The 25,735-nt window shown below is 32.3% G+C and overlaps 1 protein-coding gene across 2 annotated transcripts in view; it reads right to left on the bottom strand.

Moving 5' to 3' along the window:
* The window catches only part of Pu (GTP cyclohydrolase punch), a 107,076-nt gene that overhangs the window by 68,160 nt on the left and 13,181 nt on the right, over positions 1–25,735 (bottom strand). Inside the window, exon 1 of one of the 2 annotated variants that reach the window (XM_072520645.1) lies at positions 212–467. The exons of the other annotated variant lie outside the window; for it this stretch is intronic. Coding sequence (XP_072376746.1) covers positions 212–359 — 148 coding nt within the window. The 5' untranslated portion in view covers positions 360–467. Of the gene's footprint in view, positions 1–211; positions 468–25,735 lie in introns of those variants that run through there. 2 annotated transcript variants of the gene reach the window in all.

Genomic DNA, 25,735 nt, shown 5'->3' with positions numbered 1-25,735 from the left:
TTATTACGCGACACAAACGAATTACCACCATTTAATAAAATGTGAAATAATTTATAATTTTTTTTGTGTAATTCTCAAAGTTACACAAGATTTTCTGATATATTTATAACATTTGAAAATTACATAATCATTCTCTTTAAATAATAGTAATTTATTTAATATTATGGAAAATACTTTAAAAAGCATTAATAGTAATAAATGGTCAAAATACCTGGAGTTGTAGATGTCCGAGGTGTTTGTGGCGAGCCAGGGATCTCAACATCTTTAATCTCATAATTTTCCGACCAAGTTCTTGCTAACAAGGGTCTCGGTTTCTTCGCCTTGATATTATTAGTATGATCACCATTCACAGTAGCCATGGTATCTATGATTCGAAATAAGACTTTCACTTGTTCACGTGTTTAGTTATTCGGCACGTTGACTGTTGCGAACCTCTCCTCCGCGAGCAAGAATCTGACTAACCGATAAATGGAGAATTCGTTGACTATATACTGCAGGTTATTCGGTTCTCTTTGGGGATTTTCGTCAATCCGGTAGCACTAGGAATTTCCTTGAAAATTATTTAAGATATATGATGGATATAATAATCTACGTTAATCTACATTAGCGATAATGAGACTATTTTTAGTTCTTTTTAAATTGAATGATTGTAAGACGTCATCAATTTTTAAATTAAACTACGTAGGATCCAATATTATTAAAAATAAAATTTAGAATAATCATGAGTAGATTACCAAAAATATTTATTTTATTTTTGAAGCGGTGCTATGGTTAACTTTTCCTGTAGCATCTACAGCCGCGGCTATAGCAAATTGATGAGTATTATGAATGTGGAGTGGGCAAAATTAAAAAAAATAGAAGAACAAGTCTAAAGAATTTGGTTTCCAATTTTAAAAGGGCTCAAGTTATGAATTTTTCACTACTTAAGATTATTATGAATACTAAACATACTTCCATATAAAAGATTTTTTTATACAAGTGTTTATAAATTTATAGAAGCATTACAGCAACACCAACCAACGTTCAGCAAGATGTAAGAAAAAGTAATAAAAAAATAACTGAACATGAATGGACGTATAGAGAACCAGAAGAACAATGTAGGTTTAAAGCACAACGTTCATGTGTGGATCATTTATTAACGTTAGAGCAAATAATAAAAAAGAAAGTAAATACAGGAAGAAACCTCTATTTAATTTTCATACGATTCGAAATCCTATGATAGTGTACCTACTGTGAACCAAGCCGTGGGAAGCAATGGAGAAGACACATATAAGCAATCGATTAATTACAGTTATCAAGGAGATATATACAAATACAACAATAAAAATAAAAACAGAACAAGACAACAGCAGGATTCCGCACAACTATGGGTCTCAAACAGGGATGTTCTATCTCATCTACTTTGTTTCAAATATATATTGAATATTTATTAGATTGATAAATTGGGTCAGATAAGGGCTAATGCAGTGGTTTCAAATTTTAAAATGAATCTTCTGCTTAGACTGGAATATGCTGGTGTCTGATAGGCCTATGGTGGAGGAGCACGGAAAGGGATAACGGCTTGCGGCTCGGTGATACTACCTCATAGATCGCTACCGGAAGGGCATGACGCCTAATATATACCGGTTTTGTTATCAATTTAACATGTTCCTGATTCCTTCTCATTCCTCTAATATTAATTACATCTTTCCACCTTACAACATCGATAATACTCTCATAATAATTGTTTACTTTAACTGTATTGAGGTTATACTTATACAGTTTTAACTGTATAACTCCTAAATAAATTAAAATCAAACAAATCTCATTTAGATATGTTAGCAAAATTTAATTTTTTTCTCCTTTAGTTGTAAGTATTAAAATATTCACTTTATTTTCATCCAATAATTATTGTAATACATTTACAGTTTTCTCCTGAAGAAGTCACAAAATCGTGATGAAATATTGAGACATAAAACAAAAAGAGTTTTATTTCCTAGAGACCGATTGCTGATACTATAAAATAACAGTCTTTCTGCTTAAACCAAGACGATTATAATTACGCCGAGCTTTCAACACCCTCTTTGATGTCTTCTTCAGAGCTTCGGAGGCCTCAGCCTCCTGAGCCCCCAGACACTACTACACTGATCACTAACCAATGCATTACTGCTACTGGGCATAATACGGTTCATTTATACCGTCGATGGTGACGTGATTTGGGTGAAGTTTGGCGTGGGGGTTAGCGTGGGAATTCCCGCGGGGGTTGGCGTGAACATTTCTGACAGTAGGATTTTTTTTCCATGTCGAAGATAACCGTATGCCGTCATCTCTTTTATTGGGACAATTTGACCTTTTTTTCAATTTCTATGGCTTCTCGGATAATTTTTGGTTTATAGAAGCAAATGGGGGCTATGGTTCTGGACTTTTCAAAATCAATTTTGTGACCGGTATAAAGATGGTGTTGACCTAGAGCTGATATTGAATCTGAATTGCGAACGGAAATGGAATGTTCATAAATCCTATTTTGAATTCTACGATTTGTTTGGCCTATATAGGATCGTAGGTAGTCTACACAAGGAATTTCATAAACTACGTATTGTTCATTTGGAATGTTGTCTTTAATTGAACGAACAAGAGATGAAAGTTTTTGTTGGGAGGTAAATACTGTCTCTAGTCCTCTTGATTAAAGAATTTTGTCGATCTTGTCAGTGACTCCTTTGACGTAATGAAGAAAAGCTTTCGTATGATGAGGGTCTGAGTCTTTGGGTTGAGATTGAGTGGAAGATTGGTGTCTGTGGATACTCCTCTTAATGGTATTTTCTCCCATCTAATCTCAAACCAAAGAATAAGACCCTTTACCCAGGAATATACGTCTTGTTAACGATCTTATGAAGTAGGTATATCTCAAGTAACAAATTTCTTAATGCATACGACTACAGTTTTGTATTTTTTGATCTTCACTTTTAATTTATTTTCACAACTAATGAATAGTTTAAATATGTCGTTGTTTTTAAAAGTTCGGAGTTCCACTGAACGCATGCTCAAAGAATGAAAATCGAAAACTAATTCTGTCCTATACATAGACGTACCAGTACTCGGTTTAATGTGGGAGAAAGGTATCGTCACGAGTATTTTTAAAGTTTAATTTTTATATAAACAAACATAATACACATAATATACACATCTATGCACACACATGTGTACGAAGTATGATTATACTACAATTAGTGTCATGTATCATAATTACATTTCTTTTTTTTATTTTAAAATTATTGAAATTCTTAACTGAATTGGCAAACAACAGTTATTTAATTATAATGATGAATATTGGATCTTGTTGGTAACTATTATTGTTGATTCTAATTAGGTATGTGTTCTCAGTCAAGTTGAAGTTATGTGAACTCAATATATGGCTAGTATCTTATATAAGTAAAAGTTGGTATATATCACTAAGATTTTTGATATCACATTTAACATTTATAGAAAAATCATAAGGCAAAATGTAGGATATTACAAGTTATTCCATTTTTAATTTGTTATTCTCATGGCGAAGAACGGTGATATTATCAAAGTCCATGGAATGACCTGTGGAAAGAACGTAACGCACAACAGTCTGGATGAAGACGTGCATAACTCTTTTACGGAGAGTGATTCTAAATTTAAGTAGTTGAGAAGTTTGACCAATGTACGACTTATCACATGAACAACATTATTATTATTATTATATAATCCTGGCACAGTAAAAAGATGGCTTGAAATACATAGCAAGAAAATTACAAGAGATATACTAAAAGGCAAGATAATAAATTTGAATTAAATAAAATACGTCAGTATAGATGAAGAGATAGACCCATCTTTATGTGAAAATTAAAACGACACTAAGAGGATATGATACCTATAGTTATCTTGCAGCGAAAATTAGTAAAGAAGAAACCAATAAGCAGGAAATTAATAACAGAAAACCCAAAGCAGATTGAATAATGTATAGTGGCACAAGGATATCAACAAAAGAAGGAAAATGAATATCTAGAATACGGTGGTCAAAAGTATCGCTTTCTTAGATACAGAAACATTGAGATGGATACAATATTTTTTATTAAACATCCCATTTAATTTTAAAATAGATATAACAAATACAGAATATATAATAGCAGGAAATTGGAGAAAGTTCCTAACACTACTTCCAATAAAGAAGAAATAAAAACAACGGCTTTTATCAAAGGATATATTTTTTGAAAAAAATTATTTTAAAACAGAACTGTTGAAAGTTGTCAACAGTTATAGGGCAAATTACGATCTATATGTAATTAAAGATATTTCACAACACCATTTGAAAATTATCCAAATTTCGCTCTATCACTAAGACCTCAATCCAATAGAGTTGGATAACGAAACTTAAAGAAGAAGAAGTTAGGAATTTAATTACGGAAGCGTACTCACAAGGTACCCAAGAAAAATGGAAAAAATTATATAAAACACGTAATAGGAGAAGAAACGAAAGTTTGCGTTTCAAACGTTAGATTCAGTGTGGTTTTAAATTGCAAGCGGGTTTGCCATATTTCGCCCATTCTGTGAATTAAAATAAATAAATCCCCTTTTGTATTCAACAGCAGTTAACAGCGATAATTATCTACAAGTACCTACCTAATACTTTCATTTGCTTCTTTTTCTCAGCACTCATCAAACAATTAATATTTTCTGACGATACTGAAAAATTATTTTTTCTTTCAATTCACTCGTGAACGGTCAACAAAAAAATATATTAATAAAAAACATTTATAGTGTTAAAATTTCAGACTATTTTATATTAGGCCATTTTGAAAACAAAAATTTGAGATGTAAAAATCTTAACCATACAAATAGTTAAATTTCTTACCTATCAAATTTTGACGATTCTATGAGATTTCAGACACGTTATTTTCAAATTTCATGTTCATTTCAAATATACTCGTAATTGCAATATATTTCTGATCGTCCGCGAGATTATAAAATGTTAATTACTGAGCAGGTTTTAATGTGTTTGTTGTAATGTAACTCCTGAAGTTTATGTTAAATATAAAGTAAAAGGGGAAAATCTCAGTGGTTGACTGTATACCATAGTTTTAAAAAACTTACAGAGATTTAAAAACTTCTATAGTCCATTTCCATCATATTGATAGCACACTATGTATGCAAATCCCTAAACTGTTGATACGGGTGAATAAATGACAAATAGATATTTGTCAACAAGTTTACAGAAGTATATAGGAAAACAATTTTAAATTGAGTATGACCACCAGGTATAAAGGTTGAAGAAGAATAGAATACAATAGTTTTGAGGGTTACTAATCATAAATAAAGTTGCAAGTGTAGGAGTGATGGAGATTAACAGGTACTAATGAATTTGCAAGAAATGTAAGATGTTTATTTTATTGGTTATATATAAAATAATTTGTGGCCGTAACAGGGGCCGATTTGTAAAAAAATGAATATTATTTTAATCAAATTCCATTTCAGATTCACTGTTTTCTTCAGAATCTAAGGAATCTTCAACTCCAATGTTAATTATTACCGGTTCCAGCATTCCATCAGTCATATTATCCAAATTCCACATTTTATTTTCTTTCTTGTGAGCATGACTAACAGCATTTTTCCAATTTTCTGGAGTAACTTTTGATAAGGAATGTTCTAATAATTGTTGTAAGTCTTCTAATTTAAAAGTTTTGTTGTTGCGTCCGACTTCACCCTTTACTTGAGACCATATATTTTTTATCGGATTCAGATCACAGTGGTATGGGGGTAAACGTAAAATAATTACATCACGGTTTAATGCCATTTCATCAATTATATATTTTTTATAAGCTGCTTTATGTTGCCTTACAATAGGTAATAATTCCTTTTTTGTCGAATTCTCCTTGTACTCAATTGCGTGTTTATCCAACCATTCGATTATCTCTCCTTTTTTCCATGCCGTTGTTGGCAATTTTTCTGCTAGTCTTGAATGGTAACTAGCATTATCCATGACTATGACAGAATTTTTTGGAATTAAATCCAACGTTTGCTCAAAATATTCTTCAAAAACGTCAGCAGTCATTTCCTCGTATTAATCTTTGGTTGATTTTGAGGCAAAACTTAATAACCCACCATTGACAAAACCGTATTCGTTTCCAATATGGGTTATTATGAGTCTGCGTCCTTTTCCAACGGGAATATTGTTTATTCCAGTAGATACACCTTCGATGAATGCCTGACGGGAACTTTTCACATTTGTATCAACCCATAGATATGGTACAGTATGACCTTCATTTAGCCAAGTCTCGTCCAAATAAAAAATTGTTTTCCCTTTTTCTCGGTACTTTTTAATAGTTCTTAGATAATCTCGTCTCCAACATACAATGTAATCTTTTTCAATTAAAACAGATTTTCTTCTATTCTTCTGCCAACGAAATCCCATCTCTCTCAATAGTCCCCATAATTTCTTGTTGCTTATGATTGGTAACTCTTCGTTTTCTCTAATTAATTTTGGATTTTGTCCAATGTTGGAAATTCTTTGTTAAAAAACAAATGAGTGGACGCTGCGTCTTATCATGTTTTTATGTATTTCTTCAATTTCCAAGGGTTTACTCCCCCCACTCTTCTTGGGAGATGAAACAGTTCCTCCTTTTCTTTCTTTTAGGAATCTATAAATTGTTGCTTCTCCAACCCCTGTCATATTTGAACACATTTAACGATTTCACGAACATTACTTAAAGGGCGTTGATGTACAAGTGCATCGTGTACATTTAATATTATATTTTTCTCTCTTAGACTGAAGGCACCTTTATAACTACACTTAACCGGGATAAAACCTGTTGTCGACGTCATTTTTAAATGCAAATAACAAAATATCGACACCAAAAACGTAGGTAGGTAAGACATGAACAATGTATATCTACAAACTAAATGGAAGATGCAAACAATTTCTAATTTATATTATTGGCATAAGCTGTAATGTGGCATAAAAACTACTTAAACTATCATTAGTGAAGCCTTATCAGTAATTCCAGGTAATCGTTCAAAGAAGGTATTCTTTTTGTGTCAGGCGATAACTTGTATAGAAAACAATAATCACCTTTAAATTACTGTTTACATTAATTAATTTCGTGAAACATTGAATTCTCTCGTTAATCACCCGTGTATAATTAACAATAATCGTGTGGCATATATACCGACGTTTTTTACGCACAAAAAAGGTATAGTGAGATTAGTGGACACTTATTTTACAGAAGATTTTTTAAAAGATAATGAATTGTTGACGGCATCTTAAAATATTAATTTTTTTTATTTATTTCAAAACAAGTATAGGGTGACGCCTATGGTTTTTTGACCTGTTGAGGATTTGCATACATAATGTGCTATCAATATGATGGACTATACAATAGGACTGTAGTGTATAATGGTATACTATATTAAAAATATATTATAAGTATATAAATTTAAATATATAAATTTATTTAAAAGGATTACAATTGTTCAAAACGTTTTCGGTTCAGTCGGACCATTATCAGTGAAACATTTTAAGTTTTTTTATGTTAAATATTAAGTATTTAAGATGACTCTTTTTCATTTCACTTATTTATGATTTATCAATGCTGATCTAAATTGATCGTAATGTCCGAAGTCTGAATGAAAGCTATCTTATGATTTTTTATTCATATCAGATTAATTTCAATCATCACAATAATCAAATAGTAACTTTATCATGATGACAAATCACAAACATCAAATATGATACCGTCATGTCATCTTTGATAGTATTTTTTCGTATTTACATATTTATAAGAAGTTCCTACATTGTTTATGTATGAGTTAATTATAAAATCTTTAATTTGTTTACTGAAACTGAAATTAATTATTAAAACTTGTTTGCAGAATAATTCCGACGAAAGAAGAAAATTTTGGAAAAGGAAAATTAAGGTTTTTATTAAAAGTAAAAGAGCTACAGTCCAACTAGAAAGTATCCGGAAAAAATTGACGTGTACGTGCATAAAATTATTAGACTCTCCAAAATATAACAAACTGATCACCAGCATCCTTTGGAGATAGGTTAACTCATCACCGCAAAAAGGTAAACTTATCACCAGCATTTTTGTCTCAATGCGCTGGTTTCTAATGCGAAAGATTACCTGTTGTTTGTTACACTTTACACGTTAATTAATTAAACAAATTTTGTTTAATATTTATTATTCTTTGTATTTTGAGAATGATTTCCGAACTGCAAATTGAAACGTCAATATACTTATTTTAACCTTCAATTGTGGCTTATTTCCATTAAAATAGTAATTGGTGATGCGTTTACGTGTACCCGAAAAAAGCATATTTATAATTTTTCTGTAAATACTTTTATTACTTAAATTATAATATTACAACAATTAATTCGTTTCGTTTACTTATACAATTTTCGTTTAACCATAAAAATTTAAATAAACGCCAATGTACACTCTGTGTAATAATATTTGATAATGGTGGTCTAAGGAATAAACTTTTTTATGTCATAACACTACTCGTTATTGTTATATCATTTTCTATGAATTGTTCTATGTATCTCAGCTCCGGTCTTCCTCTTGTTCATAGTCCTACTGTCACTTGTTTGTTCATTTTATTTGGTATGTCGCCTTCTTCCATTCTTTCCACATGTCCCATCTCACACAGCCGTATTTTAATGAAATTCTATTTCATTTTCAAATTCCAGTCCATTTTCTTTTGTGCCTTTGTATATGTCTAGCAAATTTTTTCTCTATATTTTTAATTTTTTTTATATATTTTGTTTTAGCCTGATTGATTTTAAGGCCACTTAATTTACTTCTACTTTTTCGTGTCCAAGCGTGATCATTTCAAGTGTAAGGCCCTGAATCATGCAGTTTATTGCCCTGGTGTTGGCCTTTCACAGGTCGTCCACCATGCATGGAAACGGGTATTGGTTGCACTAGATTAGGTAGTCCATATCCTGCCGTTGGCCACAAGTCCATAAGGTGTCATTTTCATCAACCTGGCCCCATCTTGCTCTGTTGGTTTTCACAGCCGCCACGCACAATCTCATTTGGTTCAGTATTGCCCTATCTTCCAGACGCAGTTCAAACCACTAAGAAAACCATTCCTGGATCTCATCCGCAGGTCGTCGTGAGAGCTATTGCTCACCGAACATCACATGTCTGTCGTGAAATGACTGCCTGAAGCTCTCGATGTACTCCGTGATTCGTCTTCGCAGGTTCGGTTGGTCGATTCCCGCACACTGATATACATAGTTTCTCTAGTGGCGTTGCTTTTAAAAACTCTGTTGCTATTCAGCATGCTTCATTTAGATCACGTCCACTTTATTAACGTGTGCCCATCTACCCCAGACAGGACATGCATTTTCGCTCGTGGAAAATCTGAGAGTCTTGGCTGAAGGACGTTCAGCTGGGCGCCCTCTATAAACCAAAATCTTTGTTAATAGCTTATGTATTGTATTCAGAAATGCGCCTCCTCCTTTCTTCAGTAGCTCCGATGCTATTTAATACGATCTCGGTGATTTATCATTCTTTATTTTGAGTACTGCTTTTCTAATCTCGGCTATAGTTGGTGGACGTTTTTCTCTGTTGTCTGCTTGGTCTAATGGTACAAATTGTTATCCTCGTTATTTGAATTCTTTTCTGCTTTTCTTCAGTTTCTGGTAAAACTTTCTTGTCTCTATTGGCTTGCATAGTTCTTGAAGTTCTTTGTTCATGTTTTCCCTCTTCTTTCTTTGGTGGATTGTCTTTTCTTCTTTACGTAGTTGTTTATATTCTTCCTCTCTCATCGGGTTCTGTGTCCCTGTTACGTCATTAAATATGCAATGTTTTTCTTTTTTTTCTAATCTGACATTTCTCGTCAAACCAGTCATGTTCTTGTTCTTCTTTGTTTATCTTTTGTGCCTACTTCGTACTTCGTACTTCCTACTTCGTACTTCCTCAGCTGCTTCTTTTATAAAGTTTTTGCAATCTTTCCACTCCTGATTTGTTTTCATGTTTTTGTCTGTTTTTTAGTTTGATGTTTATATTTTTTTTATAGTCCTTCTTCAGTGTATCAGTGATCAGAATCTAAAAATTACCTGAAATATATTGTTAAAGATCCCAAGTCCAAAATGACAAATGCTGATATGGACTTGAGAAAAATGACATTTTTGTGTACTGATTATAAAGTACGCCATGACTTAGTAGGAAAGATTATCCACCAAGAACTAGCTGACAAACTGGGACTTCTCCAAACCGACCATCTTCCTTATTATCAATATGTCCCTGACAGAACGTTTAAAATGACAACTACAAGCTATACTGGGGCCGCACTGTGCTCACAGACCAACCAGTCGCACATAATAAACCAGATCTCATACTAGTTAATAAACTTACTAGGCAAGTAACACTTATTAATGTGGCGATACCCAACACCAATAATTTACGTGTTAAATACAACAAAAAGATCGCCAAGTACAGAGATGTAGAAATAAAAATCAGGAGACAATGGAGAATGGAAAGTACCCAGACAGTGTCTATTATTCTATGTACTACTGGTGTTATTCCCAAAATCCTCCTAGAGAACATAAAACAGCTGGGTCTAAATGAACATCTCTATAATGCCATGCAGAAATCGTATTCATCTCGACGTCCAGATGTGTACGAAAATTTTTGGGAGATACTCCAGCATACCAAGTCACCTAGGGCTCGATAAAACGGAAAGTGTTCCACCAGAGCTTAATCCTTTATCAGGAATGAGTGAATTTTCCCCTTAGAGTGAGTGTGAGCCGTATGGCTAAATCTGGATAATATATAATAAAGGTAGAAGGTATCGGCATAGCTCGCTATGTTCATGTCGAAGGAGTATTCAATATCTAAGTGTTAATGTTTTTTACATAAAGTAAAAAATATCAGTGAAATATATCTTCGAGGGACACAATAAATATTGATTGTTGTGCAATATTTAATTAACACTAAAACTTACTGCATAATATAAATTAAAATTGCCAATATCCAAAAACTGGACTAAATATAAATCACCTAAGACGTAGGAGTGTTGAAACATTGGGTTGAATGTATCATCCTCTTACCACTATCCAATTAATGTACTATATGTTTTAAACCCGCCCAATTTTATTCTCAAACAAATCGCTTATTGATAGTAAAATATCTATACCTCCTTTTCTAACCATTTTGGGTGTTATCGTGAGGCTTTTTTTTGCCCTGCACTATTTATGACTAGTTTTTATGTAGCTTACATTAATTAGGCAAGTACTTGAAGTTATTTTCGAGAATAAAATTTACAATAATCGTAATAAATAAATTACATTTGGAATATTTTCTTCTCACTTGAAAATTTGGGCATTTCTATACGGAAGATGGTAAAATAAAACATTCGAATATATAAAAATGAGGTCAAAAAAATCCCAAGCTAATAGGACAAGAGGAAGGCCACGTAAAAGTTGGATAGACGATGGAAGAACGTTGTTAAGCAGGCCAAGACACACAAAGCGTTGTAGCTCCAAAGAAGACCTGTAGGGAGAACATGTCGGTAAAGGAGATTGATATTGGTATAGGGATAGAGACAATGAGAATGATGAAAGAGAATGGTGAGTGATGAGATATTTCTACAAAAATCTAAAGTCATTATAATCACCCATAAATAGATTTCCATCAGATTATTTTCTCTATTCAATATAAATTCAAAGTTATTCGTCGATTATTTCTTTTATCAATAATTTAATTTCTATTTTCTATTTAGCAATAAATATGTAAATATGGAACTTTAAATTTGTCACCCGTTATATTCTTGCACAGAGAACATGTGCCGCCATAATTCATGTTGTCTGAAACCTTGCCGATTTCAAAACGAGTTGAATTTTATATTATAATTCATAAATACATAACACTATCTCTGCTGTCGATGTTGGACTATATTTTCTGTTGTCATTTTAAATTTGTTTATATTTTTTAAATATTGAAATATTTTTACGATTGATTCCGATGGTGGTGGTATTGCTATTATAAAATATAAACTCTGGAGTATGATAGTTACAAACTGCACATTCATAAGTAACAGTCGTCAAAGACGAAAATGCCACTGAACCTCTAAAAGTCATACACACAAATTAAATTTTGTACAAAATATCAATTTTAGGACGCTTAAAAAAATGTTTTAAATACAAAATGTAGTGAATATAATTTTGAACAAAAACGTTTAGCATTTTTTGTATATAATGAACCGTTCTCTCAGAAATAAAACGATTAAAGCATCGGCGATTTTGAATGTCAGTTACGCGTGAGAAATCAATGCAAACCAATCAAAAATTACAGAGACTACCCAGACGAAGACTAATGTCTAGAGCCTGACCCACTACTCTGAGCCACGTAATGTAGGTTGCCTACTATGAATTTGAGTCGGAGAAATTACTGACAGACTTTGACGTCCGACATCGGATAATCATTTTTGACTAAAATAGATGTGATAATGATAATTATTTTTCTTCTAAAACGAATTGTCATTAGAACAGGCAATTTTAGTTCTATCATATAATGATTTAATGACTCATTAAATTTGGATATATTATGTTCATATAATGTGTTGGTTTTTTTGTATACATAGTCCCACATCCACTATTTTCCTTTGAGACATCCAGAAAAGGCAACGATTTATTTTATTTCTTTTCCATTGTAAGTTTTATTGACTCCTCCTTTTTACCTTTTATTTATATTAATCAGAAGTGTGTCCAACAGATCATCTACAAAATATTGTACATATTTCCAACGTATTGTGCGCTTTAAATTTTGATTAGGAATATTTGTTTTGAAGTCTTCCATCAATATATTAGCTAATAATGGATTTAAAGCACAGCCCAAAAATTTTGTTTATAGAAATCATTGTTTAGATGAAAATAAGTGTTGTCAGTAGATAATGTCAACAGTTATAGCTTATACATTTAATTTGGTTCTAGTTGTTAACCTATCATTTTGTAATTTGGTCCTAATTGTTTTCAAAGTTTTATCTAATGGTACATTTATATATAGACTATTTATTTATATAAAATATTACATATACAAATCAATGTACCAAATACATCTATTTTAGTAAAACATGATTATGATTATCCGATGTCGGACGTCATGCGCAAGTCTGTCAATAATTTCCCCGATTCAAATTCATAATAGGCAACCCACATTACGCGGCTCAGAGTAGTGGGTCAGGCTCTAGACATTAGTCAGACGAAGCAACAGCAAGTTCTTCGAAGTTCCTTTGCTGTGGTATTGGTTCCATTGTTGAGTTAGGTCGCCTCATTTTGGAACGAGAAAAGAGAAGAAAAGCCACTCATTTATAAGTCCTCTTTGGATCAATCCCTTTTGGTTTTGTGTCCATTCTATTAATACGACCAACAAAAGGAAGGAAACACAAACAATGAGAACAAAGAGGTGCAAATACCAATACATAAAGAAATATTTGATATAAAAAACTTAAGGTATAAGAAGGAGCCGGCAAAATTACTATTATAAACACAGAAGGAAATATGGATACAGAAGTAATTTCGACACAGTGGAAATAAGCTGGAAGAAGAATGTAAGGTAAAATTCGCGTATTAGTTAATGTATCTCGTTTATTGTTTATTTAATTACAACGGAATAGCATATCGATGACATTACTTATTTATATTAGTTCGTTTTCATATTACAAATACAAACTAGACTAAAATACGAGTAATGAATGAATGACCGACTGCCTTCATTGCTGGTCTGTTTACGATTATATACGATATTGGTTATTAGGTCAAATAACGTTTATACAAATGTGCTTACGAAGACCGTCTGTCATACGAAATATCTTTAAAACAATATAAAAGACACAACGAATATTGTCCAAAGATAAAGAAGCAAAGAAAAAATAGATAGAAATGGGAGACAATAAACAACAGATTGGTCGGACTTTTAAGATATATTACCGAGAAAAGGAGTACAACTTTGAAAATGTTGATCAATAATAGCAAGACAAAAAGAATTATTAGAAAAAATATTATTCTACAAAAAGTCTGACTGCCTGCCAGTATAATATATAATAAAATGACAATAGATACGAGTAAAAAAGGAAAATCAATAAAACACTAAAATTTTGCTAATAAACTTATTAATTGGGACGTACTGTATATTACACAAAAGAATTATCTCATATCCTGATCTATTTGCGCCGCGCAGGTAAAAGTAAAATGCGAGTATCTCCTTGACCGTGATCATCTGAAAATTTGCTAAAAGATAACCTTCTTTTAGACATATCCTCTTTGCGGCTTGGCAATAATAAATTGTTACGCAAAATAATTTTTAATTGGTTGTAGCATAGTTATTCATTTATGTGTTGGTAAATATGACCTTAGATAATACGATTTAAATGTGCATTTTAAATTTCACGGTATTTAAATAAAGTAATTACTTCTGCGATATTGAATATTAAATTTTAATCTACTTTCTGTCTATATTAAATTATAAACTCGAAAAAGGTGACAGATTTGAATGCATATTTATACAAAAATTATTGTTATCAAATGATCCGCAATTGCCTACTTTTAGAAAAAATTGTCAAGCATTGTGAAATCAGTAAAAACAAAGTGTCATAGCTCTGTAAGGAAGTAAAAGAATAATGCAAAGAAAAGAAAAAACATATCTGGAATACATTGGGAAAACAACCATTGGGAACGCTTCTCAAAGATCTGGAACAAGACTTCTTCGGATTACAAAAGGGAAAGTGGAGATTTGTAGGGGGACAGAGACAATAAATGATAGAAAGTTAAAGGCAAAGAGACAAACAGTTGGGTATATTACTGAAAAGACTGTAATCAGAAGACCAACCGACACGCGCAGAACCAGAAACACCGGAAATTACAACTAATGAACAAACCAGAATAAGCACGGTGGAAGTGGATGAAGGCAAAGAAAATTATAGAAAAAAAAAACGTTCTGTCGTCATATTTGCGGTACAACGATGACAGATTAATTAGCACAGCATATCAACAAAATATTACAATACAACAAAGTACCCAAAGAATAGAAAATAAACGTACTAATCCTGAGGTTTAAAAAAGGTGACAAAAAAGAACCGAAAAACTATAGAGCAATGGTTCCCAACTGGTGGTTCAGTCCGAGGTATGGCTGAGGGGTCCGCAAGATATAAAAATAAATATATGAAGGGCCAGGGAGGAAAACGATGTAGGTCCATTTTGCAAATTTTTTTAGGAGAGCGAAAACAAAGTTTTTCTCTCTAAATCTTTAAAATTAATAACATATATCGCGCAAACTAAAAGTTATATCAAATTTTAGATTGTTAACTATAATTTTGTTTATATACCTAAATAAATATACCGTTGCTGCTGTCTGCATTACAGTTACACAGCCAATTCGCCTAATTCGACCAAGATCAGTGCTGCAAAAATTAGAAAATACAACTCTGATTACTTGGAAATGGGTTTCACGTTCACTGGCCCTGAGCAGCAGCCTAAACCTCAATATGTAATTTGCTACGAAAGCCTTTCGAGTGAGTGTATAAAGCCAGCAAAACTCCGTCGGCATCTTGAGACAAAGCATCCAGAGTACAAGAGTAAGTCATTCGATTTTTTTAAAAACAAACTAGGAGAACTTAAAAGATCTTGTAAAAACATTACTGAACACTATAGTGCAAATGTAAATGAAAATTCAACCCTTATATCTTATGAGGTACCTCAGCTTGTCGCTAAATGTGGAAAAAACCATGCAATTGCTGAAGAACTTATATTACCATCAGCAATAATTCTATGCAAGAGAATGATGCGGCTGTTAAGATAATAAGTACTGTTCCGCTCTTTAACAACACTGTCCAAAGACGGATTTTAGATGAGGACGAAAGCACCGACGCATCAAAAAAAAGCAATAATGTTGTGTTTTGTTCGATTTTTGTGGGAGGACCAGATATTGCGATTTATGTTTGCAAGGGAAAAATGTAGACATGTTCAAAGTTGAAGATAAGATCAGTGCTATGGTAAAAAAGTGCCAGCTGTGGGCGGCAAGGATTGAAAACGAGTCGTTCACTAACTTTCCTAATTTGAAATTTTTTAACTTTTGCAGAATGTCACGCATAGATTTTGCATTTTTGCTTCAGAAAATTGAGCCAATGATGAAAAAACAAACTAAATAATTCCAATTAGTTCGACAATTTCCAAGAACCACTTGCTCAACAACTAAATATAGATTGCAAAGATTATATACTATCAATAAATTTGAAGAAAACCAAGTTCATGATATTTACAAAAGCACAAAATATCAAAGTTAAGCTAATACTAGATAATACAGAAATTGAACAAATATCTTCGTACAAATGCCTTTGAGCATGGATTACAGAAGTAATTACTGAGTAAACAAAAGAAATAAGATGTTGCATTGAAATTTCACGGTCAACTTTTAACAGAATGAGAAAACTGGAAGCATTCGAAATGTAGTGTAGTCTGTAGTCCGGCTTAGTCTGAAAATATCATGGATGGATCGCAAAACAAATGTACGAATTCTCGAACAACTGGGAAAACAATGTGAAGCTTTAAATTCCATAAAAATCAGAAAGTTGCAATACTTAAGGCACATCACGATAGGTGAAAAATATGAACTACCTAATAAGGAATATAATTAAGGGCAAAAACAAAGGCAGAAGAAGCGCAGGAAGACGTAAAATCTCGTGGCTATACAATTTTCGTGAATGGTTTGGATGTAGTTCAATTGAACTATTCAGGCGCGTAACCAACAAAATTATAATTGCCAGAATAATTTCCAACCTCTAATGGGAGCGGAACTTGAAGAAGAAGAAGACTTTCCCCATTTAATTATTCATATCTATCTGGTTATTTAATTTGTAATTTGAAAAATTTTTATATTTAGATAAAAGTATTTCTGATACTTGATACCAAAAGAATTTTTGTATTTGATTTATTATATTGAATTGAATTCGTATTTAAATTTTTGTAACGAACTTGTATTAACACGTTGACTGCCAACTGCGAGATCCTTCGTATGTTGTTTACTTACTCAGGACGCCAACTACGAATTATCTTGTAGCTTCTTTATATAAAAATTTTATACAGCTACGAGAAGAGTGGTAAAATAACAGTGTAAAAATGAATAGTTCGCATCTGGTCGAAGAAAAAAGCTGGGTTGCTTAAATGAATAAATAATTTATTAAGACAAACAAGACATATAATTGTACAAATTACATTCTAAAAACAAAAGTTTATTTTTACTAAACTGATTTACTTTTATATCATAGCGATTAAAAACCATCCTTTTAATGTATTAAACTGAAGCGTGTTGATGATAATCATTTATTTGCTTGTTATCAAAATTAAAAAGCTTCATCCAGTAAAAGTGACCCGTCATAATTATTGTACATTTTCGGAAAGGCGAAATATGATTTATGCATAAAGAATACTCAGAGATGCTATCTATCAGAAATGTATTTAAATAATTTAAGTCCATGACTGATGTAGAGCGTTTAAAAAATATTTCAGTTGACGTCAATTAACAGGACATTTTAATATGACTGGCTAATAAGTCTTAACTACGCACTTGATCCTTACGAGTAGTTGAAGAACTGAGGCTGAAAACTCCGAGACAAAAACCGTTTCTGCCTGAGTAGGGTTTTTTTAATTTTAATTTATAGAGATTCTAACGCACCTTGCAGATTGTGCAACAATATGAGAATGGCTGTCGGTTGATTTAGAATAAAATTTACGTGAAACTCCAGCAGACGAAGTCCACCCTGGGCACTAGGTAGTTCGATTACCATCGCCGTTATCATATTCGTGTTCAGCCACCTCGAATACCCAAGAGTAATAAAATTGAACTCATTCCTGCTCATATTTGGAAATCCATTTTCCTGACACTCTTCCTAATATAATGCAAAAAGTTGTATTGCGATTTATCTTGCTACGGAAAATTGGTAGGCTTAGTGTGCTTGGTTGCCTCGCCTACAAATCAAATTAACAACTCGTTTAAATTTCAAACCAGTATTTAAGAATATTAAAAATTCTTATTTGTTTGATTATATAAATATAAAATACTATTTAAAACATAAAATCATCGTTATCAGTAATTACAACTAAATTACTAAGAAGATATAGCAATTTTAAGTATTTTTGTTTTTCTTTTTAATCGAATCATTTAGTCGGTATAGCTGGGTTATTCCACAAATACATAATTTTTTAACCTCCTTTGTTAACTACCGGACTGCAGGTCGTACTAACCACAATTTAATTCGTGGAATCATAAATGACGTAAAGAAAACGCGTGACTGCGATGGGGATTTCTTGCATACCTATATACGCCATGTTCTTCGGTCATTTGTCCAAGTTTTTTTTATGATTTTAATATCATTTGCATAACTGCAACTTTTCCTCTGTTGATTGCGGTTATTTATAGAGGACAAGTACAAAAGTACGAGAAATATAAACCGTATTTTGATGTTAATTTTTTCTTATATGTATGATTTTAAATTATTGAATCATTTAAATTATTTCTTTGTCAGCCTCAAAATCTTAAGGAGTCCACTTTACACAACAAACATAGATCTAATTCGCCCTCTATAACCCTAAATGGACCTCACTTGCAAATAGTTGACCAGTTGAAACTTCTGAGTGTCATATTTGACAAAAAGCTTACTTGGAGAACACGTCATATCCAGGAAACTAAAGGAAACTGCTTCCAAAAAATCAACCTGTCTAAATATCTCGCCCGTTACTCTGGGGGCCGACAAATAATCACTTCTTAAAATATATCGAGCTCTGATTCGCTCCAATCTTGAATATGGCAGTATTCTTATACAGTGCTAGTTAAAAGTCTGTTTCCTCCCTCGTATGTTTTGAACGGTTATACTTATAATAGTGAAATTTGGAGGGACGTTATAAACAGACGTAGGCTTCTTAATTAGTCATAAAAAGTGACGTAATGGTGACAGATAACGTTACAGTGCCACTGTGACAAATAATTTTAAATAGGACCTTATGGCAAGTGATACTTCGTTTGAAAAGTATTGAAAATACCTATTCAACCATACTATTTTTATTTGAATTTAAGCTCATTTTGATGAATAAATTAAATAAATACTAAAATGGTAGTTTAGCATTTAATTAATAAATTTAAAAACCTCCGCCTCTGGTTACTTCTGGTCAAAAAGTTGATATCTAATTGTTTTTACGTCAACGTCAACTTTTTTGACAATTAACCGGAGGCAAACGTTAGAATATTTAATAATTAAATGCGAAACTACAATTATTTTAATGTACCTATTCAATCATACTAATATTGTTTGGTTTTAAGATGATTTTGACGAATAAATTAAATAAATACTAAAATTCTAGTTTTGCATTTAATTAATAAAAATTCTAACGTCCCCCTTTGCTTATTTGTCTTATTTGTCAAATAATTTGACGTTTGTCAATTCTCTAGTTGTTTTTAGTTTGCAAAAGGGTTTATAGCTCAATATTTAGTTCATGTTTCTGCTTAGTTTAGTCAATTCTCTAGGTATTTTTAGTTTGCAAACGCGTTTATACCTGAATATTTAGTAGTTTCTGTTTCTGCTTAGTTTAGTCAATTCAAGTTTAGTCAAGTTGTTTTTAGTTAGTTGTTCTTAGTTAATATTTAGTTTAATTATTGTTTAACGAGTGGTTTAACTTTTTACAAAGGCAGAATGGTACGTACTGTAGCCAACAAACTAGCAGCTATATTAATTATTATTAGCAGCTATATTAATATTTGTCTATATCGAGTCATGTTAATATTAATTTCCTTTACATCTCTTTTTTAATTGCTTTCTATGTTCCTATGTTATATTCATATAACTGTGTTCCTCTCCTACACCTTTCTTGAAACTTGGCATTCAGCGATTCTTTATATTGTGTAATTACCATTTCAGTCGTGAAATACATTGGTAAATATTATTTAAGTTAATAATATCTTTTTTACTTGATCGTTAAATGTTTTTTAGTAATTAAGGAGAATGTGCTATGAAAGAAAATATAACAATTTATTTGTATCAGCTAAATAAAATTTTACTACGTCAAAAAGTAATTACCGTAGGGTTAAATGACTTGACTACAATTTGGACAATTAATTCAGTAATACCTGTTATACTGATAAATCTATCATAAAACAAAAAATATGGAGTTATGCCACTTTGGGCAAAGAATAGAACCTATATAAAATTTTTTTGAAAAAACAAAAAAAAAAGTACAAAAAAAAAGTTAAAACCGTGTTTCTCAAGTCTGTTGGGTGACTTGAAAATGTAAGCAAAAAATCACTGTAAATGGCAAGTAAAGCTGTTCTATAGGTGACCTGACATCAAATTTAACTTTTAAAAAAATCTGTTACTATTGTACAGCGTGAAATAAATTTTTGAGAACGTTTATTCTGACAAAATATAAAAACAACAAATTAAAATATTCTCAAAAAGTTTACACTGTATTGTACTTAGTTAAGAATATTTTTATTAAGTAGTTACCTAACCTATTTGTTTATAAAACATTATCAGCTTCAACCAAATCTGTCAAAAAATTGAAACGTTCTCGGCGAAGGTGTGGAGCTGGAAGACGAACGGCTTCATTCCTGTTCACCATCGATTCGTCTATTACGTCAGGATATGAAAAAAATGTTTCTTTTTTACCCACATTTTTTCGTAAGAATTTGACTTGAAGGTGCTCTTCATTTATGACTTGACAGATTTCTATAACATATTTTACAAGCCGTTTCTCTGTATTAAAGTTCACGAGAATAAACTCTCAACATTCTCGGGCTCAGTATCGCCGAACTCTTGTTCGTCGGTCTCGTCTTCAAGTTCTATATCATCTATTTCACTTTCAGAAGAAAGTTCGTATTTATTAGACTTGCGTGACTTAGGATTATTCACTTCTCTTTTGATTAGGTAGTCGTACTTCCACCGTCGTCTCGTCTGGTTTTTGTGCTTTTAAATCTTCTGATGCTCTCACCTGGAGCAACATTTAGTGTCTTTCGTCTGCTGGACATAGTTGGTTTTACATATCTTGTTGTTTCAAACATATCCTTCAAAACGTTGGCAATTTCCCCAACAGGCCTTTCTTAAAAAGGGATTCGTTTTAAAACAGCTTCTCGGTCGAGAAGAATAAGTCCTGTCGCTTTGAACCATTCTAGGATCAAGTTGTGTTTGCTTCCATTTAGTCAAAACAGATCTCCATTTACCCTTCAGTGGTCTAAAATAGCAATGCGTGCTATGGGGCGGTAAAAGAACAAAGCTAATATTATTGTTTTGGCACTGTTTTTATGACAGCGATGGAAATATGGCTGGCTAAATTGTCACCTATTAACACTTTTTATCCTTCAAGTTTTTTAAAATAAGGGAGCACGATAAATTTCAACCAGTCTTCGAATAAATTTAGAAGAAACCATTCCGATTTACTCCAAATTTAACGAGAGTTTTCAGGGCCATTGTCTGTCCATGTAGACCACAACTGAAAGGAAAAGTGCCTCGAGAAAGGCACTATGGCCGAAACAGCTGTAGTGATAATAATTTAAAATACACAAAAATAAATTTTGTGAAAGTGTTGAAAACAAAAGTTTTCAGTGTTTTATTGTTAGCAAAAATGCTTAGGGTTACTGTTTGTATGGAACAGATTGTATTTTAAAACAAATAAACAACTTTTATTGCTATCTATTGTTATAGCAGATCTACTGAGCTTCATCACACTAATCAATCATCCTGTATGTATGCAAAAGTTTACATTTGTCAGCAAAAGCTTGCAATCGCCGTGATTGACTAAAAACCCAAATATATGGCGTAGGAGCACATATTCGTCAAATCTGTGTTTAAATAGCTATCAATAGATGTCAATAGCGTGTTATGACGTCATAAAGCAGAGATGCTGAAATGACGATGCTGAAATGAAGTGTAGAGGCACATTTCCTACAAGGTACACTGACCACATCGTTTCAACGAATAGACCTATCAGAATATCCAAGCTTGACAGAAGATTGAGAAAAATGGGGTAACTCATGATAACACCATACCTGTAACAACTTAGCAGATAATCATATGCCGGTACATGTGATTGAAATTAGAAAATATATTACTAGTTTTAATTCATTCAGACTTAATTCATTACTAACATTAGTTTTTTATTATTGCACGCTGAATACTATACAATAAAATACAAGATTTCTGTAATTATTTCAGGAATTATTGGCATTCTTTATCTCTTTCATTATAATTTGCAGAAATCAATTTGTTAGTATTAAATGACTTATCTACAAATTAGTCGACCTTGATAATTAAATGCCGGTTTTTATAAGTTTGTTTCAATAATTTAATAGGAATGTATATTGCATTTACAATAATTAACGAATGTGTATCTAAACAACTAGAAAGCAATTACAAACCAATAAACATTTTATGGAAATATGTCTATACAAAGAATACATCCGCTAATATGTGCTGTAAAGGACAACTTACAGATGTTTTGCGATATACGATGTACGGAAACGGAAAAGGAAGAGCATTACTTTAAGTCATTTTCATCGAATTGGCAGTGGCGTCTCTCTGAGGTGAACAATTGAACACTTGCGTCTCCTTGAATTTTCAAACTTAAAAAATATTATGCTATTCGCTTAATATTATTTTGCCTCTTATTTAAATGTCTCCAGCAAAAGTAATAATGTACGGTACTTAATGTTGGCAATTAAAAGAAAAGTATATCAACGAATTCATGTTGCAGATATGGGCTCGCTTAGATGGATGAGTAAAGTTGCAAATATGTCTACATGTGGCACTCTTCTATAAAGCGTTCTTAATAATTGGGAACCACCAAGACACGAAAGTTGCAATACCTGGGGCATGTTATGCGTAATGAAAGATATTGCTTGTCAAATCTAAGGTGATACTTGACAAATTTGTCCACCTGCGTAGAAAATTAAGTGAGAACGCATTCGGAGGAAAAGAGATACATAATGCGCTCGGTATCTTCGTCTCCTTGGTACACTCCATACTACAAGTTTACAGAGAGTGACCTTATTTATTAATGGAACTTCTATGATATGTCTATATTGTATGTTATTTTGACGTTAAAATTTTTCCTTCGGAAATTTTTCTCAAAATACAAAATATTTTGTTTTTGTTACTTGTTAAAAAAATTCTTCTAATAATTATATTTTATTTGACTCATTAATATTGACCATTCAGTCATGTTGAAGCGGCAGTTTTTTCGAACACTATAAATGTCTCGTTCTGTAATTTTATGAGAGGAATATTGGCAGAGATGAAAGCTTTACATTTGCATTACAGTAAACTGTATAAGAATAAAAGAAGAGTAGTTAATCTTATACCTGGAACATACCGACGAAACATTTATTACTCAATTTTTATACTAGAATTGTCGTAATATTTTATATTATAGTCGTATAATTTTATTCTTCGGATCTTTGGCATTTTAGCATTTTAGTAAGTTATAAATATTTTAATCTGTTGTTTATTTCTTTAAAATAGAATAATACCCTGTATAAATATTGTCTTCATTAATTTTTTTTTGTTATATGTCGCAATGTAGGAACTCGTTTTTCCGTAACATAATAATTTATTATTATACGCCGAAGTAAACCTTTGTCAAAATCGTCCAAGTTGGATTTTGGGGCAGATCTCATTCTTTTGTTTGGCGTCGAAAATGATGTAGAAGCACCTTCTTCTATATTTTTCATTTCACGAGAGATCCGTTTTATAGTGACTATACTTACTCCCGTTGCTAAGGAATCACGCTCTTGAACTTTTTTAAAATCTTTAACATGCAAATTTTGCATCGCTTCTCTCTGCATAAAAATAATTACATTTGCTATTACCTCCCTCGTTTGTCCAAGACTTTGCCTTCAAATTATGAATGAAAATCCATGTTTATAATTTAAAGTACTTAACAATAATTATTTAAAAAGTCAAATCTATTGTAATACGATATTTCTTCAACACACAGTAACTTTAAACATAAGTAAAATAAAAAAAACTTTGTCGCAGACTATACAAGTACCTTGCACTTCGAAGTGCCAAGAAATAATAAGGACGAATTCTGTTGTGGTCGAATGCACATCGTGGGTGGAGCCTAATTTCAAATCGGCCAAGTATCACGTTAAATTTGACAAGCAATACAACATACTTCAATTAATTATACAAGGAAAAATCCAGGGCAAGAGAAGTGTAAGAAGGAGAAGAATCTCATGGTTGCGTAACTTGAGGGAATGGTACGAATGCACATCAATCAAACTATTCAGAGCGGTGGCATATAAGATCAGAATCTTCTTCTTCTTCCTCTTCAGATGCAAATCCATTAATGGATGTTAGCGATCACATTTTCCATTAATTCTCTATTTCTTGCAATATGTATCAGAGATTGTATGTCGTTAATACATCCTTATGTCCATTGCCTTATGTTTCGGAGCCAGGACATTTTCTTGCGTCCCATTCCTCTCTTGCCTTCAATTTTACCCTCGATTATTAGTTGGAGGAACTAGTATTTTTAATTTCGCATGATGTGACCTAGATACGCCGTTTTCCTTTTCTTGATGGTTTCGAAAAGTTGGCGTTCTTGGTTTATTCTTTTAAGGACATCTATATTTGTGATTTTCGCTGTCCATGGTATTTTTAGGATACGGCGATAGAGCCATTTCGAAAGCTTCTAATCTATTTATATCCCTCGTTTTGAGTGTCCAGCCCTCTACGCCATATAGCAGCACTGACCACACGTAGCACTTAGTAAACCTTAGTCTAAGTTGAAGATCTAACTCTGAACAAATCAGTACTTTCTTGAATTTTACGAAAGCTTGTCGAGCTTGCTCAATGCACCATTTTACTTCCCTGTCCGATGCCCAGTCTTCAAAAAGCCACGATCCCAGGTATTTAAATTTACTCACTCTTTCAATGGACTTAGTATTCAGTGTTATGGTGGAGTTTTCAAGTGCATCCAAGTTTCTGGAGATGATCATAAATTTGGTTTTTTTGGTATTAATCTCTAATCCCATTCGCTTACTGTATTCTCCGATTATAGTGACAAGTTGTTGAAGATCGACTATGTTATCACAAATTAAGACACCATCATCAGCATATCGTATGTTGTTGATCAATACTCCATTCACTTTGATTCCCATCTTTGCATCCTCCAAAGACTCTTGAAATATGGCTTCCGAATAAATGTTAAATAAAAGAGGGGAAAGCACACATCCCTGTCGAACGCCCCTTCTTATATGTATGGGTTTGGATATAGAATTGTCTATTTTTAACTGTGCCGTTTGATGCCAGTACAAGTTTTCAATGCATCTTATGTCTTTTTGGTCTATATCAACTTTCTTGAGGATCTGCATTAACTTGTGGTGTTGGACACGATCAAACGCTTTTTGGTAATCTAAAAAGCATAGGAACACATCCTTCTTCTGATCGTAACAATTTTGGACCAGCACATGTGTTGCTACTATTGCTTCTCGTGTTCCTAAACCTTGCTAAGATCAGAATAGCCATGATGAATGCCAACCTCCATCGCAGAGATGGCACGAAAAAAAGAAAGAATAATTCGGACATATTTAGTGGAATTCCTTGGGCTTAGATTCATAAAAAAGGTTTTTTATGATATATACCACTTTGTTGTTTATTTTTTATTCACTTTTTTCCCAACGTTTCGGCAGAATATCCATGTCTTTTCAAGAAATATTATTGACAAACCAACACTTTATCAAATTGC

The sequence above is a fragment of the Diabrotica undecimpunctata genome, chromosome 1 (assembly GCF_040954645.1).
Source record: "Diabrotica undecimpunctata isolate CICGRU chromosome 1, icDiaUnde3, whole genome shotgun sequence".
Classification (NCBI taxonomy): Eukaryota; Metazoa; Arthropoda; class Insecta; order Coleoptera; family Chrysomelidae; genus Diabrotica; species Diabrotica undecimpunctata.
This window is presented reverse-complemented; position numbering and strand designations above follow the sequence as displayed.